Source organism: Grampus griseus (assembly GCF_964374135.1).
Source record: "Grampus griseus genome assembly, chromosome: 4".
Lineage (NCBI taxonomy): Eukaryota > Metazoa > Chordata > Mammalia > Artiodactyla > Delphinidae > Grampus > Grampus griseus.
The window spans coordinates 16,396,219-16,414,777 of record NC_138997.1 but is presented as its reverse complement, the minus strand read 5'-3'; the positions used below and the strand labels follow the sequence as shown (position 1 = coordinate 16,414,777).

Genomic DNA, 18,559 nt, shown 5'->3' with positions numbered 1-18,559 from the left:
AACGAGTACGTTCACTGTCTTGCTTGTGGTGATGGTTTTATGATGTATAAGTGTGTCAAAACTTATAAAATTGTATACTTTATGTGCAGTTTATTGTATGTCAATTACACCTCAATAAAATGGATTTTTTTAAAAAAACATTCAGGTGTAGAGATGGAAATTTTAAAAAAAGTAAGCCTCTAGATCTACCCACAACCCCAGCTGCCTCCTTCAGACACTACCGCTGTTTTCTGTCTTGCTTATCTCTAACTGGGCCCTGCTGTACAACTCAGGCTCTGCCCGTCTTCCACCTAACACCACGGGTCTCATCAATTGTTTTCTAAGTCTCACACCAACACATCCTTACAAACCTTCAGCCTTACCTTGGAAGCTTTTACAGGAGCCCTTTAGGTTCAGTTGGTTTAAAAATAAATTCTGAGATACAGAGAAGGTTAGAGCTGGCAGAAGCTGGGTGTGGGTCGTCCTGGCGGGTGCAAGTGTAGGCACCTGGTCGCCTCCAAGTCGAGATGTTCTAATTCTCTCCTGTTTGCTCTAGTGGCAGTGCTGTGGGGCTTTTGGAGCTGATGATTGGAACCTAAATATTTACTTCAATTGCACAGATTCCAATGCAAGTCGAGAGCGATGCGGCGTGCCCTTCTCCTGCTGTACTAAAGACCCCGCAGTAAGTGGCTGCCAGCAACCCGTTGGCCTGCTCCGCGTGTCACACCGAGAGCGTGTGTGGGATGAGCAGAGTGGGTTTTTTCTGGAAACCTCTTCTTACCCTCTTATTCCTAACTGTAGCTCCTGTAGGGGGGTTAGTGCTCAGATCTTCCCAGTAGGAGTAATCATCCCTGACATTAATTTAGCAGTACGTGCTGGTTCCTATTCTAAGCCTTTTTGTGTGTTGGCTTGAGTTTGGAACATCCCTGCTGGCAGATGCCACCATTATCTTCCCTTTTCAGGTGAAATCAAGGCCCGTGGAGTTTAAGTCACTTTCCCAAGCTCACATTGCTGGCAAGTGATGGAACCGAGCTTAGACTCAGGCAGCTGCCTCTGTTGCCTGTGATTCCTTCTTTGCGAGAAGGATGGGCTTGTGTGGAAGCTCTCTGCATTGCTTGGGGTTAGTAACCCTTTTCTTGCTGACTTAGCTCCAAAGGAATCCTAGGAATAGCAGAAGAGTTTGAGACAAGATAGGACGAGACCACTTGCAGGAAGACTGCAGCTGCCCAGACTCTGGGCCAGAATGACTACAGTCATTCTTTTTTTTAAAAAAACGGAAACAAAAACATAAAACCTGTTCACAAGCCACCCTCTTTACCACAGGTTTGATTGTATTTTGAGTCAAATCATGTGCCTGGTAGGTAGAACAGCTTAAAATGCAGCACCCCTGCTGTAAGTTAAAAGCCAGAATTGAGGGTTAGAACAATGAATGTGAGAGAGGAGGTGCCCCTGGCCCTTCCGCCCTCTTCAGCCTCTCTCTGGCTGGTCAGTCCCCAGGTGTCCTCTCCCAGACCCGCCCTTCCCCACAAGGAGCAGAGCCGAGTGGGCGCTGATGAGTTCATGGCCGATTTTCCCCTGCAAGGTAGGGGGGGTGCGGGGCTCTTTAAAAGGGGGCGTGGTTCATCTGTAAGGATACTGAATCATTATGCTGTACCCCTGAAGCTAATACAATATTGCAAATCTACTACACTTCGATTTAAAAGAAAAAAAGAGAGAGAGAAGAGGGGACAGTGGTCTGAGGTAGCAAAGCACAGCTTCTCGTAGGCTGCCCACCAGAGGTGGTCTGAAGGGGACAGAGTCGGTGAGGACTGCGCTGCCCTGCTCTGAGCCCTCAGCGGCAACGCCAGCCTTTCCCACTAGCTCACTTCTCCTTTCCTCTGAGGAGGCTGGGAGGCAAGAGAGCGCCCAGCACAGAGCCCAGGGCGCCCACCCAGGCAGTAGATGCAAGCCCTGCTCTCTCCGTCTCCAGCCCCTGCCCTGAGTTACCGTTCCATCAGAAGAATTCTGAAGATTCTTAGGTGTTGTGTCCCCCTTTCAACGACAGATCCTCTGGGTAGAGATATCTCATTCCATAAATGCTAAGCTAATAAAATCCACCCCATACCCTCCAGAGGGGAAACATAAACAAACCTAGAGCAGCGGAACCCACGTTTCTGATCAGGCCTGTAAGATTTCAGGGCATCTGTCCATGTGCTGTGTGGTCAGGGTATCATTTTTAATTATCAACATAATTCATTCTCATTGAAAAATCATTTAAATCACATACAAGTATATAGATTCAAAAGTAGAATTCCCCCCAAAAGATCATAAGTGAAGATAGTCATTATGAAAGTAATTATAAGAAACCTTTAACTGTGGTTTTTATGTCTCCAGTTTCCTAAACCCATAAGCTTCTTGAGATTATCAACTTTGAATCTAGAGCCTTCGACATAATGGAATTACTAGTCTTTCTGATATTTCCTGAGTCTCAGTTTTCCTCATTTGGAAAGGAAGGGATATTTAATACCTACTTCTGAGGATGGTTATAATAATTCCATGGAATTATGTGTAAAGGTGTTTAACATGGTGCCTGGGACGTCTGTGTGCCCAAATAAACATTTTCTGACCAGCACTTAACAGGGGTCTTCTGCTGACCCCTAGGTGGGCTTTCTCTCTGACAAGAGTGAATTTCACTCTTCTGTTTCTTTTCTCCACCAGGAAGATGTCATCAACACTCAGTGTGGCTATGATGCCAGGCAAAAACCAGTAAGTGGAAACTCATCTTGTCGCTTAGCACGAAGGGTGTTGGAGGAGCTTTTGAACTTGCTTAGTGATGCTGTGCTCTCCTCTTCCCTTCTGAAGGAAGTCGATCAGCAGATTGTAATCTACACGAAAGGCTGTGTGCCCCAGTTTGAGAAGTGGTTGCAGGACAACTTAACCATTGTGGCTGGTATTTTCATAGGCATTGCATTGCTACAGGTAAGATGGATGTCGCAGGGAAATGATGCCCTGGGAGAGCGCTCACCAGGACAGGAGCTTTGCTTATTCACCATCATTTCACAGTTTTTAAGACACATTGGAGGGCTGGGGAACAGACCTCAACTATATTTGGTTTGTATTTTATTGAAGCTCTGATTTTAGATGCTACTGTCCTGAAAGACTTTAGGAAACCTTTTTTTTTTTTTTTTTTTCCTTTTCAAGAAAGAGAAATTGACTGGGTCAGTATTTGCCTGCTGGCATTCCAACATTGCCATGGGCTCAGTAACGTGGCATTGTGACAACCGGTCAGACAGGAATGGTCAGATGTAGAGCCTTGCCCAGTGGCAAGGCTAAGGCTTTTTGGAGTTTCACAGATACGCTCTGCTCCTTTCTCTCTCTGGGCCACCTTGCCAAAGTGCTGTGAGGGAAGAGAGCACCTACTTTTCCTCCTGGGAAGTCCCAAGAGCTAGGCTTTGCATCTTATGGTGATGTGATACCTTTAACTTAGAGGGTCACAAATGAGGCGCCATGGTTGAAAGAAATTAAAGAAGACCTAAATGAATGGAAAGCCATTCGCATTCACGGATCGGAAGACTTAATATTGTTAAGGTGACAGTACTCCCAAAATTGATGTACAGATTCAGTGCAACCCCTACCAAAATTACAACTGCCTTTTTTGCAGAAATGGACAAGCTGATCCTACCATTCATATGGAAATTCAAGGGACCCAGAATAGCAAAACAAACTTTAACAAGCACAAAGTTGGAGAATCCACACTTCCCAATTCAAAACTTACTACAAAGCTACCGTGATCGAGATAGAGCGTACTGGCATAAGGTTGGACCTACAGATTAGTGGAATGGAACTGAAAGTTCAAAAAAGCCTCTGTATCTATGGTCAGCTGATATTTTGACCAGGAAACCAAGACCATTCAATGGAGAAACAATAGTCTTTTCAACAAACAGTGCTGGACCAACTGGATATCTATATGCAAAAGATTGTATTTGGACCCCTAACTCACATCACATATAAAAATTAACTCAAAATTCCCTGGCGGTCCAGTGATTGGGACTCTGTGCTTCCACGGCAGGGGGCCTGGGTTTGATTCCTGGTTGGGGGTGGGGGGCGCTAAGATCCTGCTAGCCTCATGGTTTGGCCAAAAAATAAAAATTAACTCAAAACAGATCAAAGACCTAAATGTAAAAGGTGAAGCTATAAAAGTTTTAGAAGAAAGTAAAGGTGTAAATCTTCGTTACCTTGAATTAGGCAGTGTTTTCTTAGATATGATACCAAAAGCACAAGCAACCAAAGGAAGAGTGGACAGATTGGGCTTCTTCAAAATTAAAAACTTCTGTGCTGAAAATGATTCTATCAAGAAAGTGAAAAGACAACCCACAAAATGGGAGAAAATATTTGCACATCAGTACATCTGTTAAGGATCCTGTATATAGAACATATGAAGAACAACTCAACAATAAAAGGGGACAAACGCAATTTAAAGGTGGGCAAAGGATTTGAATAGACATTTCTCCAAAGAAAATACACATTCGCTATTCGTAATGACATCGTTAACTGTGAGGGAAATTCAAATCAAAAGCACGATGACATACCACTTCAAACATATCAAGATGGCTATAATAAAAAAGACAAACCAATAACAAGAGCTGGTTAGGAGGTGGAGAAATTGGAACCCTCATACATTGCTGAAGGGAATGAAAATGATGCAGTCTCTTTGGAAAACAATTTGTCAGTTCATGAGAAAATTAAACAGAGTGACCATATGACCCAGCAATTCTACTCCTAGGTATGTGCCCAAAAGTACTGAAAACATGTTCACTCAAAAAGTACACAGATGTTCAGAGCAGCATTATTTGCAATAGCCAAAAAGTGAAAACCATCTAAATGTCCATCATCTGATGAATGGATAAACAAAATGTGGTGTATCCGTATAACGGGATGTTATTCAGCCATCGAAGAGACTGAACTACCGTTGCAACATGGACGAACCTTGAAAACATTTTGCTACGTGAAAGCAGACCAACCCAAAAGGCCATATATGATATGATCCTGTTTATATTAAATGTCCAGAATAGGCCAGTCCGTAGCAATAGAATGTGGCTTAGTGGTTGCCAGGCCTGTCGGGATGGGGGTGGGGTCTGGATGACTGCTCATGGGTACAGAGTTTCTTTTTGGGGTAACGAACATGTTCTGGGTTTAGATAGCGGTGATAGTTGCACATCCTCACGAATATACCGAAAATCACTATAAATTATACACTGTAAAAGGATGAATTTTGTGGGATGTGAATTCGATCTCAATTTTTAAAAATCAAAGATTTTTAAAAAATGGAATTCAGTGGCCAAAGAAAAGCCTAATCTAAAGTTAAAAGTTCTACTGTTTGACTGTCTTTTCCTTCCTTGCCCAGATTTTTGGGATCTGCCTGGCCCAGAACCTGGTGAGTGATATTGAAGCTGTCAGGGCTAGCTGGTAGAGCGCCTGCAACAGCTGCCTCCAGACACTGGACAGACCCCGCCTTCCTGACCCTCCATTGCGCCCAACTGATACCCATGCTGCACGGACCCTAATCACAGAGGCATCCTGCGATCCCACCTGATGGAGCTGCCATCAGAACTTAGTTTTTGGGGGGGTAGAACCGGGAAATGCTGCTCACTGACAGAATTAAAAAAAAAAAAATTAACCAGTATGAAAGTCGTTGCGCCGTGAATCTCTATTGTAGCCATGAATTTCTGGACGGTTGGATACTTACCAAATGAGAAAAAAAGGGAGGGTGGGGGACCCAGATGCACTGAATTTGTGGAAAAGGCTTGTTCTCTGCTTCGGTAGTTGGAGGTCTGCCTCCTGTGCCATGGCCTGAGGAAGTGCGTCTTTTCTAAAACTCAGCCCCTTACCTGGGAGGGCTGTGGTTTCATTTCAAGGAACTGCTACAACCATGGTCCCAAGAAGAAAACAGCTTGCCTTTGGGTTCAGATTTTGTGACCGTGTTCAACAAGGAACTTGTGTGGGCACGTCTGGTCTCTCCTGAAGTTTCTCCTCGTAAGAGAAGTTGGATATTCCTTGTGTGCTGAGCAGGGCTCTGGAACACTTCATGATGCTGAATTTTAGCAGGACAGATCTCTCTTCTGAGTAGGCCTGAGCTTTATTTATCAGTGAAATCCAAGGAGAAAATGAGGTTAATGAAGAGGTAGTAAATACTGCAGCCTACCAAATTAGTCGTTGGATTCTTTGGAAACTCTGGAATACTATGGGTTTCGTTTTGTTGTGGGTGTTTTTTTGTTTTTGTTTTCTTCCAAAAGTGAAAGCTATGATACAGTTTCTTAAATTTTAAAGATTTTTTTTTTACTCAGCTCGAATATTAATTTTTTATATAATCTCCCTGCATGACCTGTGAATCAATCCACCAACTCCTTTACCTGCCGTCTTTTCTACAAACCTTTAAAAACGTTATTCGGTCAGCATTGATTTCGTGGGTTCACAGCCTTTAGAGATGTGTCCTCCCTGTCTGCGAAGGATCCATCTGGGCCATCGCAAATGCTTCTGTGGACTCAACACTCTCTGAACCGTGTCGGTTGATCATCGTGGCCTCTTCTGCAGCCTCCCCGTCTTTCTCTTTGAAGGGAATTAAACCCAATTCTGAAATGATGTGGACACAATCAAAGCTTCTGATGGTTTCTTTCTTCTGGTTTTAGTTCGTTTTTATTAAAAACAAATGAAAACAAAAACAAAAAAAAACCCAGCGTGCATGGCCAGAGCTCCTTCTTTTCTTAGTACAGACTCACCTTCAGGATGGTAACAAAGCACAAACTCTTTGGAGGGGAGAGCATTGATGGGGCGAGTGTTCTGTGACACAAGGTGGGAAACACTTCCAGAGACTGCCACCTGCCCCCATTCCAGGTGGGAGGGACGAGTTTTGCCCCCAGATTTTAATCATCCAGGTCCACCAGGATGTCGCACCCCCTGGGGAGGAGATGTTAGTCTGTGGAACACTGGGAAGACCACAGGTGTATTTTACGGTGATGACACACTTACCAACACAGAACTGGGCAGCCAGCTAGCATAGTTGGTGGAAACTTAGCAAGGTTTTCCATTTCAGCCCCATGTTGCATCGCTGTGGCTGATGAATGTGTCCATCTGCTCAGAGAAAGGACAAAAATTCTTTGAAAATCTAGGCTCCAGAGTTAAGGTGTGTATGACTCTGCATGTGTGTGTTTCTGTGTCTCTTTGTAGTTAGAGATGTTCGTTCCATATTCTGGCTGTAAGATTATTTTGTTTCATCTCTGCCCCCACCACTGTTGTCATTCCGTATTGTCATTCCAACATGGAGAAGACTTGAGCTCTCCAGTTGGCACTCTTGTCTTGTTTGTTACCTCATTCTCCAGTGAACTCCACCTGACCAGTTGATTAAGAATCAGGCGAGCTTCCCACCCTTTGGCACATCCAGTGAAAGGCCAAACAGCAAGTCCAAGTGAGTTCTAAATTTTAATTAATCACCCTTTATTTTTTACACTTGAGAGTGGTTGTAATTAAAGGTTGTCATTAATAAACTTGGTTCTACCTTACGTGGAGTTATGTCTGTCTTCATTCTCTCTTGCAGTTGTGAAATTCTCCAATCCAGTGGTGATCAAACTTAAGTGTGCATTGGAATCACCTGGAAAGCTTGTTAAAACACAGGTTACTGGGTCTGCCCATCCCCAGAATTTCTAATTTAGTAGGTCTTGGGTGGAGCTTGAGAACGGAATGTGCATTGCTGACACGTTTCCAGGTGACGCCGTTGCTCCTTGTCTGGGAAGGACACTTGGAAAGGCACCGTTCTGATCAGGTTCTCTCAGAGGGGAAAAGGAGAGGGGACATTTTGTGGCTGGGGAGGGGAAGGTCCCTTTGTGCTGCTGGACACGGACTGATGAGAGACGAGGGCAGAGCTGGGGATGGAGGAAAACCTCTGTCTCTGAAATCATTGTCTGCTGGTCACAATCACCTGGGCACCACGTAGAATACAGATCAGACCTTGCCCCGAGCAATTCTGGAGTGGGAGAGCCAGAGACTGTATTTTTAAGAAGTTCCCATGAAAATTTAATGCACAGTGAGATTTAGGACCCGTGGACCTAGGTAAATCTTAATAATATTCACAGGCCTTTTATGAGAAAATAATTTCTAGCAGTCTCAGAACAGGAATCTTAAAAATCTAAGTTTTTAAGATTAAAATGCCAATGTAAATGTCCTTTCATTGTGAACTGTCACCTCAGAAGCCTCTTTCAAACTATTAAAGACTATTTTCAAAGATCAAAAGAAAACAAAATGTTATGGTTCACATAGTATTCTCAGACCCTGACACTATGTCTCAATACTTGTTTGAGAAACAATGTGCCTCACTTTCCTGGATATTTAAGACAGAAATGTTATTTTGACTATAAGGAAATTTATCAGGGGTAACTGGAGATAACTAATCCCTATTTCTTGAGTTTTCTTAGCTGTGCTATAGAGATGATCTGTGCACGTGAGGTAATTGGCCCTCCTTGTTCAGAGCAAACTCTGGGCCAACAAAGGAGAAATGTTACAGCTCAGAGGTAACAAGGTGCTTTGTCTACAAAACTCAGAACTTACAGGAGGTTTCTTCCATATTTAGAAGGGGATGATTATTAAATTTCTCTATCTCCGTTGTTTGACCAGCTCCCACAAACATCATTGGTTTCTATGATTCAAAAATATCTGATAGTTTTTTTTTTTTGAAATGAATGCAGGAATTCAAAAGCAGAATTTCGTGTCATGAAGCACTTGAAATAGAAGTGCCTTTCCTTGTCCTCCCTCCTCCTCGCAAAGAATAAACCTCTGCTTCTCTTGCAGCTTTCTTCCCGCCCCAGGTCTCAGTCAGCCTTCTCTCAAGGGGGTGCTGAGAAGTGTCTCTTGGCTGCTTCTTATGCAGACTGTTTCCTCCTCCGTGTGTGTGTGTGTGTGTGTGTGTGTGTGTGTGTGTGTGTGTGTGTGTGTGTGTGTGTGTGTGTGTGTGTGTGTGTGTGTGTGTGTGTGTGTGTGTGTGTGTGTGTGTGTGTAGGGGGTGGGTGGATGCACTAATTCTGCAGTTTCCTGGTTCTGCGGCCTTGGACCAGAGCCCTGGGAAGCCGGTGGGCTGAACAATGAGAAGCCTGAGCCCAGCGACCTGGCAGGCCTTCCCCAGCTCTTTGTCATTTATTCCACGAAGCCCTCCTCCTCTAGGGAAATCCTGTTGAGACCTCCAAGGAAGAACTGGGAAGCTCTCCATAAACGCTGGCCAATGAGGTTGGTGGCCAGCTCTCTCCAGGGAGGCCGGGGGGCTGTTTCTAAGTGATGCCCTTTCAGCAGTAGGAGGCCTAGTCTTTGAATGAGAAGGAAAATGCACTGTTTGGAAATACTTTAGTTTGGGCCTTATCATGGTGACATGATAAAGTCTATACATGACAACAGACAAGACAGATAGATGTATCTAGGTGTGGGTAGGGGACAGAGAAGGGAAGCCAAATTCTGCACGGGACCGAAGCCATCTGTAGACTTGAGCGTTTCTTTTTTTGGAAGAGTTTGTGACAGAAGAGTTTATAAAATTATGGTTTTTAAGACTTCTTTGAGGAATTAAATAGAGTTTCCTTTGGGGAGTGTTCATGCTGAGTAGTACTCTTGTAAGCTTGGCACCAAGGAGAGGATGGGTGCCTGAGTGAGTTCATCCTGGTATCCTTTAACCTAAACCAAACTCCTCAGGACCTGCCCTGGCCAGTAATTCCTTCACTTCCAGGAACCCCCAACAGAAGGAAAGCTGAAGGAAGAGCAGGTTCGTTCCTGGGCTTTACTCTGTAAATTTACTCTGAAGAGAAAATGGTAGCATGCAAACAAGGTGGTGCTTCGCATGGTGTTGCGCTCCACTGAACTACGTGTAGGAGAGGACCAGCTAGAAAGCCGCCTTTTAAACCTGGAGCTTGTCAGCTTGTATTAGTTTTTGCTTTTACAGAACGACTGGTTTGAAAGGAACGTTTTAACAGCCTGCCCTCTAGTGGCGACCTTGTAGAACCACTCCTGACTTGAGTTGGAAGAGTCACTACAGTCTATTCAGAGGCCCTTGCTCTTTGGAGAAACTTGAGGGTGTACAGCTGTATGTTGCTTGCTTAGGGTGGGTAGGTGCTTTATTCCTTTGACACTCCTGAAAAATGACAGAGTTTGTTTTGGAAAGTTAGGGAGCAGGTGTTAAGCTCCCTTCACCATCTAAGTCCCAATCTTATGGCTGGGACTTTCCAGGTCACTGTAGCAATGTGTACAGGTTGAAGCTGGGCCCTGTCCTCCTGCCTAGGCTCAGACAAAGTTTCTAGACGGGGTGGAGACAGTCTGAAACTGCTAATCTACCAGGCAAGAGGCACTGCCTCGGTCAAAATGCCCAACGAGGAGGGGAGGTGCACTGACCTTTTACACTTTCCCTCCCAGCTCGCCCCTACTCTCCACTGGCACTCTGGAGGCTTCTGTGACACAAGGCCCCAGTGTCCTGATCTGCATCTGTATTCCTCTTCAAGACAAGCAAGTCTCCTGAAACAAAGATTAGCTATTCCTTGTATTCCCTCTAAAAGCACCCCTGTGGAGTGTGCTTTGATCTGAGAATTTGCAACCTTGATTTTAAAGGCTGTGAAGACTGGTAGAGTGTTCCTCACTGTAACTTGTGTTTTAGGAGTTTGTTATAGGTTGCATTGCGTCTTCCAAAAATTCATGTGAAGTCCTAACCTCCAGGACCTCAGAATGTGACCTTATTTGGAAATAGCGTTGTTGCAGACGTAATTACAATGAGGTCATACTGGGTGGGTTCCTACTCCAGTAGATTATTGTCCTTATAAAAAGGGGAAACTTGGACGCAGACATGCACACAGGGAGAAAGCCATATGAACGTGAAGGCAGAGATCAGGCGATGCATCTGTAAGGCAAGGAATGCGAAAGACTGCGAATGGGTCACCAGAAGCCAGGAGAGAGTCATGGAATCGACCCTCCCCCAGAGCCTCCAGAAGGAGCCAACCCTGAACTTTTAGCCTCCAGAATTATGAAACAATAAATTTCTGTGCCTTAAGCCATCTACATTGTGGCTTATTAGGAACCTAATAGAGTTTGAGCAGCTATTGCTGGCTTTCAGGCTGGAAATGGTAGGACCATGTGCTGCTTTTAGCTGGTAGAATGTGTATGTGGCTCTTATTATTTGAGTGGATGCACCCGAACATGGCTAAGGACTTGCTCTCTGTATCTGCTTTCAGCTCTTTGAAAACAGCCTTGATACGTTTTGTGGGGCATTTAAAACAAGGGATGCTTTATTACATGATGATTAAAAATGGTCACACTGGGGTGGAGTCAAGATGCTGTACTAGGAGGATGCAGAATTTGCGTCTCCTTCCAACGAGGGCACCTACCAGGCACCAGTGGGGGACCACGGACACCTAAGGGGACAGGAGGAACCCCCAGCTACCGGGTAGGACGTGGGGCGTGGGGGGAGTGAGGGGGGAGGAGAAGTGGAGGAGGGATGGGACTGGCGCCTCTGAGGGGTGGCTGGGGCAGGGGAGGAGTTCCTACACCCAGCGGGACCCACCCACGGTTAGGGGTCCAGTGGGGACAGGGGAGACCCTGTGGGAGACAGTGGGGGAGGGATGCGAAGGAACAGAAGGGAACGTGGCCTGTGCTTTCCCTGTCCACTTAGGCACCAGGGAGCCTGTTTGGCTCCTGGGCCTAATCCTCTGCCCTCGGAGCCTCCCTCCTGCCACGCAGAGCCCAAGCTCCACCCTTACACCCCCACCCAGGGCCCCACCTCTTCACTTGGAGACCCCCTCCAAGGCGCTGGGCCTAAACCCCACCCACACACCCTCACTCAGGGTCCTACCTCCAAAGTCTGGACCTCCACACCCCAGAGGCCCTCCTTTCCAGGTGCTGCCTCTCCCCTTCCGGAGGTCCTAAGCAGAGGCCCCGCCCCATGCTTGAATGTCGCCCGGCCTGGGTCCCGCCCCACCCAAAACCCTGCCCCTGCCTAAGTTCCACCCCCCCGCCTAAACTCCACCCCCATAGCCAAGGTTTTTTTTTTTTTCTTTTTTCTTGTTCCTGTTTTAGATTGGGGTTCTGTTTTACCTTGTTGATTCTTTTAAATTTTTTATTTTTCCTAACAAATCTTTTATTTTTCTAATTTTATTTTATTCTCTATAATTTGTTATTGCTCTCTCCTTTTGGCTTGTCCCCTCACCCTTTTTTGTTTCTTTTCTCTGTTGTAGTTTTATTTTACCTTGTTGCAGTTGTTTCAATTATAGTTTTATTGTTCCTAATATATTGTAAATTTTTCTACTTGTATTTAGTTTTTTATTCCTCGATATTGTACTGCTCCTTTTTTTTTCTTTCTTCCTTTTTTTTTTTTTTTTTTAATTTACCGCTCCACAAAGCTTGCGGGATCTTGGTTCCCAGGCCGGATGTCGGGCCCGAGCTCCAGTGGGAAGACGTCCAAGTCCAAACCGCTGGACTAACAGAGAACCTCAGACCCCAGAGAATATCAATCGAGTGAGGCCTTCCGGAGGTCCTCATCTCAGCACCAAGACCTGGCTCTATCCAACTGCCTGCAAACTCCAGTGCTGGATGTCTCAGGCCAAGCAAGCAGTAAGACAGGAATACAGCACCACTCATCAAAAAAAAAAAAAAAAAAAAAATTGAAACAACAAAATAATATGTTACAGATGAAAGAGCAAGGTAAAAACCTATAAGACCAAATAAATGAAGAGGAAATAGGCAACCTACCTGAAAAAGAATTCAGAGTAATGATAGTAAAGATGATCCAAAATCTTGGAAGCAGAAAGGAGAAAATACAAGAAACATTTAACAAAAATCTAGAAGAACAAAAGAGAAAACAGTGATGAACAACACAATTACTGAAAATAAAAATGCTCTAGAAGGAACCAATAACAGAATAACTGAGGCAAAAGAACGGATAAGTGAAGAAGAACGGAAGATGAAATGCTGCAAATAACTGAGAGGGAGCAGAATAAAGAAAAAAGAAGGAAAAGAATTCAGGACAGTCTCAGAGACCTCTGGCGCAACATTAAACACACCAACATTCGAATTATAGGGGTTCCAGAAGAAGAAGAGAAAAAGAAAAGGTCTGAGAAAATATTTGAAAAGATTATAGTCGAAAACTTCCCTAACTTGGGAAAGGAAATAGTCAATCAAGTCCAGGAAGCACAGAGAGTCCCACACAGGATAAACACAAAGAGAAACATGCCAAGACACATATTAATCAAACTATCAAAAATTAAATACAAAGAAAAAATATGAAAACAGCAAGGGAAAAATAACATACAAGGGAATCCCCATAAGGTTAACAGCTGATTTTTCAGTAGAAACTCTGCAAGCCAGAAGGGAGTGGCAGGACATATTTAAAGTGATGAAAGGGAAAAAACTACAACTAAGATTACTCTACCCAGCAAGGATCTCATTCAGATTTGATGGAGAAAATAAAACCTTTACAGATAAGCAAAAGCTAAGAGAATTCAGCACCACCCAACCAGCTTTACAACAAATGCTAAAGGAACTTCTCTAGGCAGGAAACACAAGAAAAGGAAAAGACGTACAAAAACAAACCCAAAACAATTGAGAAAATGGTAATAGGAACATACCTATTGATAATTACCTTAAATGTAAATGGATTAAGTGTTCCAACCAAAAGGCAAAGATTGGCTGAATGGATACAAAATCAAGACCCGTATATGTGCTGTCTACAAGAGATCCACTTCAGATCTAAGGACACATACAGACTGAAAGTGAGGGGATGGAAAAAGAGATTCCATGCAAATGGAAATCAAAAGTAAGCTGGAGTAGCAATTCTCATATCAGACAAAATAGACTTTAAAATAAAGACTATTACAAGAGACAAAGAAGGACCCTACATAATGATCAAGGGATCAATCCAAGAAGAAGATATAACAATTGTAAATATTTATGCACCCAACATAGGAGCACCTCAATACCTAAGGCAAATGCTAACAGCCATTAAAAGGGGAAATCGACAGTAACACAATCATAACGGGAATTTAACACCCCACTTTCACCAATGGACAGATCATCCAAAATGAAAATAAATAAGGAAACACAAGCTTTAAATGATACATGAAACAAGATGGACTTAATTGATGTTTCTAGGACATTCCATCCAAAAACAACAGAATACACTTTCTTCTCAAGTGCTCATGGAACATTCTCCAGGATAGATCATATTTGGGTCACAGATCAAGCCTTTTTAGATTTAAGAAAATTGAAATTGTATCAAGTATCTTTTTTGACCACAATGCTATGAGACTAGATACCAATTACAGGAAAAAAATCTGTAAAAAATACAAACAGATGGAGGCTAAACAATACACTATTAAATAACCAAGAGATCACTGAAGAAATCAAAGAAGAAATCAAAAAATACCTAGAAACAAATGACAATGAAAACATGACGACCCACAACCTATGGGATGCAGCAAAAGGAGTTCTAAGAGGGAAGTTTATAGCAACGCAATCCTACCTCGAGAAACAAGGAACATCTCAAATAAGCAACCTAACCTTCCACCTAAAGCAATTAGAAAAACAACAACAACAACAACAACAAAAACCCCAAAGTTAGCAGAAGGAAAGAAGTCATAAAGATCAGATCAGAAATAAATGAAAAAGAAATGAGGGAAACAGTAGCAAAGATCAATAATACTAAAGGCTGGTTCTTTGAGAAGGTGAACAATATTGATAAACCATTAGCCAGACTCATCAAGCACAAAAAGAAGACTCAAATCAACAGAATTAGAAATGAAAAAGGAGAAGTAACAACTGACACTGCAGAAATACAAAGGATCATGAGAGATTACTACAAGCAACTATGCCAATAAAATGGACAACCTGGAAGAAATGGACAAGTTCTTAGAAATGCACAACCTTCTGAGACTGAACCAGGAAGAAATAGAAAATATGAACAGACCAATCACAAGCACTGAAATTGAAACTGTGATTAAAAATCTTCCAACGAACAAAAGCCCAGGAGCAGATGGCTTCACAGGAGAATTCTATCAAACATTTAGAGAAGACGTAACACCTATCCTTCTCAAACTCTTCCAAAATATAGCAGAGGGGCTTCCCTGGTGGCGCAGTGGTTGGGAGTCCGCCTGCCGATGCAGGGGACGCGGGTTCGTGCCCCAGTCCGGGAGGATCCCACATGCCGCAGAATGGCTAGGCCCATGGGCCATGGCCGCTGGGCCTGCGCGTCCGCAGCCTGTGCTCCGCAGTGGAAGAGGCCACAGCAGTGAGAGGCCCGCTTACTGCAAAAAAAATATATATATATATAGCAGAGGGAGGAACACTCCCAAACTCATTCTACAAGGCTGCCATCACCCTGATAGCAAAACCAGACAAAGATGTCACAAAAAAAGAAAACTACAGGTCAATATCACTGATTAACATAGTTGCAAAATTCCTCAACAAAATACTAGGAAACAGAATCCAACAGCACATTAAAAGGATCATACACTATGATCAAGTGGGGTTTATCCCAGGAATGCAAGCATTCTTCAATATACGCAAATCAATCAATGTGATACACCATATTAACAAATTGAAGAATAAAAACCATATGATCATCTCAATAGATGCAGACAAAAGCTTTTGACAAAATTCAACACCCGTTTAAGATAAAAACTCTCCAGAAAGTAGGCATAGAGGGAACCTACCTCAACATAATAAAGGCCATATATGACAAACCCACAGCCAACATCATTCTCAATGGTGAAAAACTGAAAGCATTTCCTCTACAATCAGGAACAAGACAAGGATGCCCACTCTCACCACTATTATTCAATATAGTTTTGGAACTTTTAGGCACACCAATCAGAGAAGAAAAATAAATAAAAGGAATCCAAATCGGAAAAGAAGTAAAACTGTCAATGTTTGCAGATGACATGATACTATACATAGAGAATCCTAAAGATGCTACCAGAAAACTACTAGAGCTAGTCAATGAATTTGGTAGAGTAGCAGGCTACAAAATTAATGCACAGAAATCTCTTGCATTCCTATACACTAATGTTGAAACATCTGAAAGAGAAATTAAGGAAACACTCCCATTTACCATTGCAACAGAAAGAATAAAATACCTAGGAATAAACCTACCGAAGGAGACAAAAGACCTGTATGCAGAAAACTATAAGACACTGATGAATGAAATTAAAGATGATACAAACAGATGGAGAGATATACCATGTTCTTGGACTGGAAGAATCAACATTGTGAAAATGACTATACTACCCAAAGCAATCTACAGATTCAATGCAATCCCTATCAAACTACCACTGGCATTCTTCACAGAACTAGAACAAAAAATTTCACAATTTGTATGGAAACACAAAGGACCTCAAATAGCCAAAGCAATCTTGGGAAAGGAAAACGGAGATGGAGGAATCAGGCTCCCTGACTTCAGACTATAAAACAAAGCTACAGTAATAAAGACAGTATGATGCTGGCAGAAAAACAGAAATATAGATCAATGGAACAGGATAGAAAGCCCAGATATAAACCCACACACATATGGTCACTTTATCTTTGATAAAGGAGGTAAGAGTGTACAATGGGGAAAAGACAGTCTCTTCAATATGTGGTGCTCGGAAAACTGGACAGCTACATGTAAAAGCATGAAATTAGAACACTTCCTAATACCACACACAGAAGTAAACTCAAAATGGATTAAAGACCTAAATGTAAGGCCAGACACTATAAAACTCTTAGAGGAAAACATAGGTAGAACACTCTATGACATAAATCACAGCAAGATCCTTTTTGACCCTCCTCCTGGAGTAATGAAAATAAAAACAAAAATAAACAAATGGGACCTAATGAAACTTAAAAGCTTTTGCACAGCAAAGGAAACCATAAACAAGACGAAAAGACAACCCTCAGAATTGGAAAAAATATTTGCAAATGAAGCAACTGACAAAGGATTAATCTCCAAAATATACAAGCAGCTCATGTAGCTCAATATCAAAAAAACAACAACCCAATCCAAAAATGGGCAGAAGACCTAAATAGACATTTCTCCAAAGGAGATATACAGATTGCCAACAAACACATGAAAAGATACTCAACATCACTAATCATTAGAGAAATTCCAATCAAAACTACAATGAGGTACCAACTCACACCATTCAGAATGGCCATCATCAAAAAATCTACCAACAATAAATGCTGGAGACGGTGTGGAGAAAAGGAAACCCTCTTGCACCATCGGTGTGATTGTAAATTGATACATCCACTGTGGAGAACAGTATGGAGGTTCCTTAGGAAACTAAAAATAGAACTACGATATGACCCAGCAATTCCACTACTGGGCATGTACCCTGAGAAAACCATAATTCAAAAAGAGTCATGTACCACAGTGTTCACTGCAGCACAATTTACAGTAGCCAGGACATGGAAGCAACCTAAATGTCCATCGACAGATGAATGGATAAAGAAGATGTGGCATATATATATACAATGGAATATTACTCAGCAATAAAAAGAAATGAAACTAAGTTATTTGTAGTGAGGTGGATGGACCTAGAGTCTGTCATACAGAGTGAATTAAGTCAGAAAGAGAAAAACAAATACTGTATGCTAACACATATATATGGAATCTTAAAAAAAAAGGTTATGAAGAACCTAGCGGCAGGACAGGAATAAAGAGAATGGACTTGAGGACACGGGGAGGGGGAAGGGTAAGCTGGGATGAAGTGAGAGAGTAGCAGTGACATATATACACTACCAAATGTAAAATAGATAGCTAGTGGGAAGCAGCTGCATAGCACAGGGAGATCAGCTTGGTGCTTTGTGACTACCTAGAGGGGTGGGAGGGAGACACGAGGGAGGGGTTATGGGGATATATGTATGCATATAGCTGATTCACTTTGTTATACAGCAGGAACTAACACAACACTGTAAAGCAATTATACTGCAATAAAGATGTTAAAAAAAAAACAATTTGGTACTGAACAAATAAAATATATAAAACTTAAAAAAAAATGGTCACAGTGCAGTATGTATTTCTTTGAAGTAAACCATCTTAAATGCAACTTGTGTGAGTGATTAAAGTCTTACAAATAAAACAGCTAATTTCCATGACTCTGCTTCCTTTAGTCTTGTTAGTTTGTGACCGAATCAGTCCACTACTTCACCAACCCCTGCTGCAAGCCAGCTACCAGAGGTGAATGCATCATCCATCCCTTGACATAACAGGTAACATTCACTGAAAGTTTACTGTGTTCCAGGCACTGTGCTATAAGCACTCTGCATACATTTTTGAGGAAATGTAAACTGCAGGAGAGAAAAAACCCACACTCGTGGAAAATATAAACTTCACCAAGAGCATGTTCCCCAAAGTGGTGCTGGCTGAGATGGGAGGATCACGGGTAATGGAAGAAGGCCTGGAGGAAGAAGAGAGGCCTGACCTGGGCCCTCAGGGAGAGTGGAGGAATGAGGAGGTGAGTGCCACTGGGGAGATGGGGAGGCCCCAGAGCTTCCACAATGCAGGAGTGGGGAGAAGTGCAGGTAAGCCATGAGAAGTTCAGGTACAGAGAGTGCTGGA

General features: G+C 42.9%; 1 protein-coding gene across 1 annotated transcript in view; it reads left to right on the top strand.

Annotated features, from left to right (window-relative positions):
* The window catches only part of TSPAN5 (tetraspanin 5), a gene marked incomplete at its 5' end in the record, with an annotated part of 175,075 nt that extends 167,633 nt beyond the window's left edge, over positions 1-7,442 (top strand). The window contains 3 exons of the mRNA XM_082653280.1: positions 536-661; positions 2,677-2,937; positions 5,363-7,442. Of these exons, the coding sequence (XP_082509406.1) occupies positions 536-661; positions 2,677-2,937; positions 5,363-5,428 (453 nt within the window). The 3' untranslated portion in view covers positions 5,429-7,442. The remainder of the gene's footprint in view (positions 1-535; positions 662-2,676; positions 2,938-5,362) is intronic.
* Positions 7,443-18,559: the final 11,117 nt, after the last annotated feature.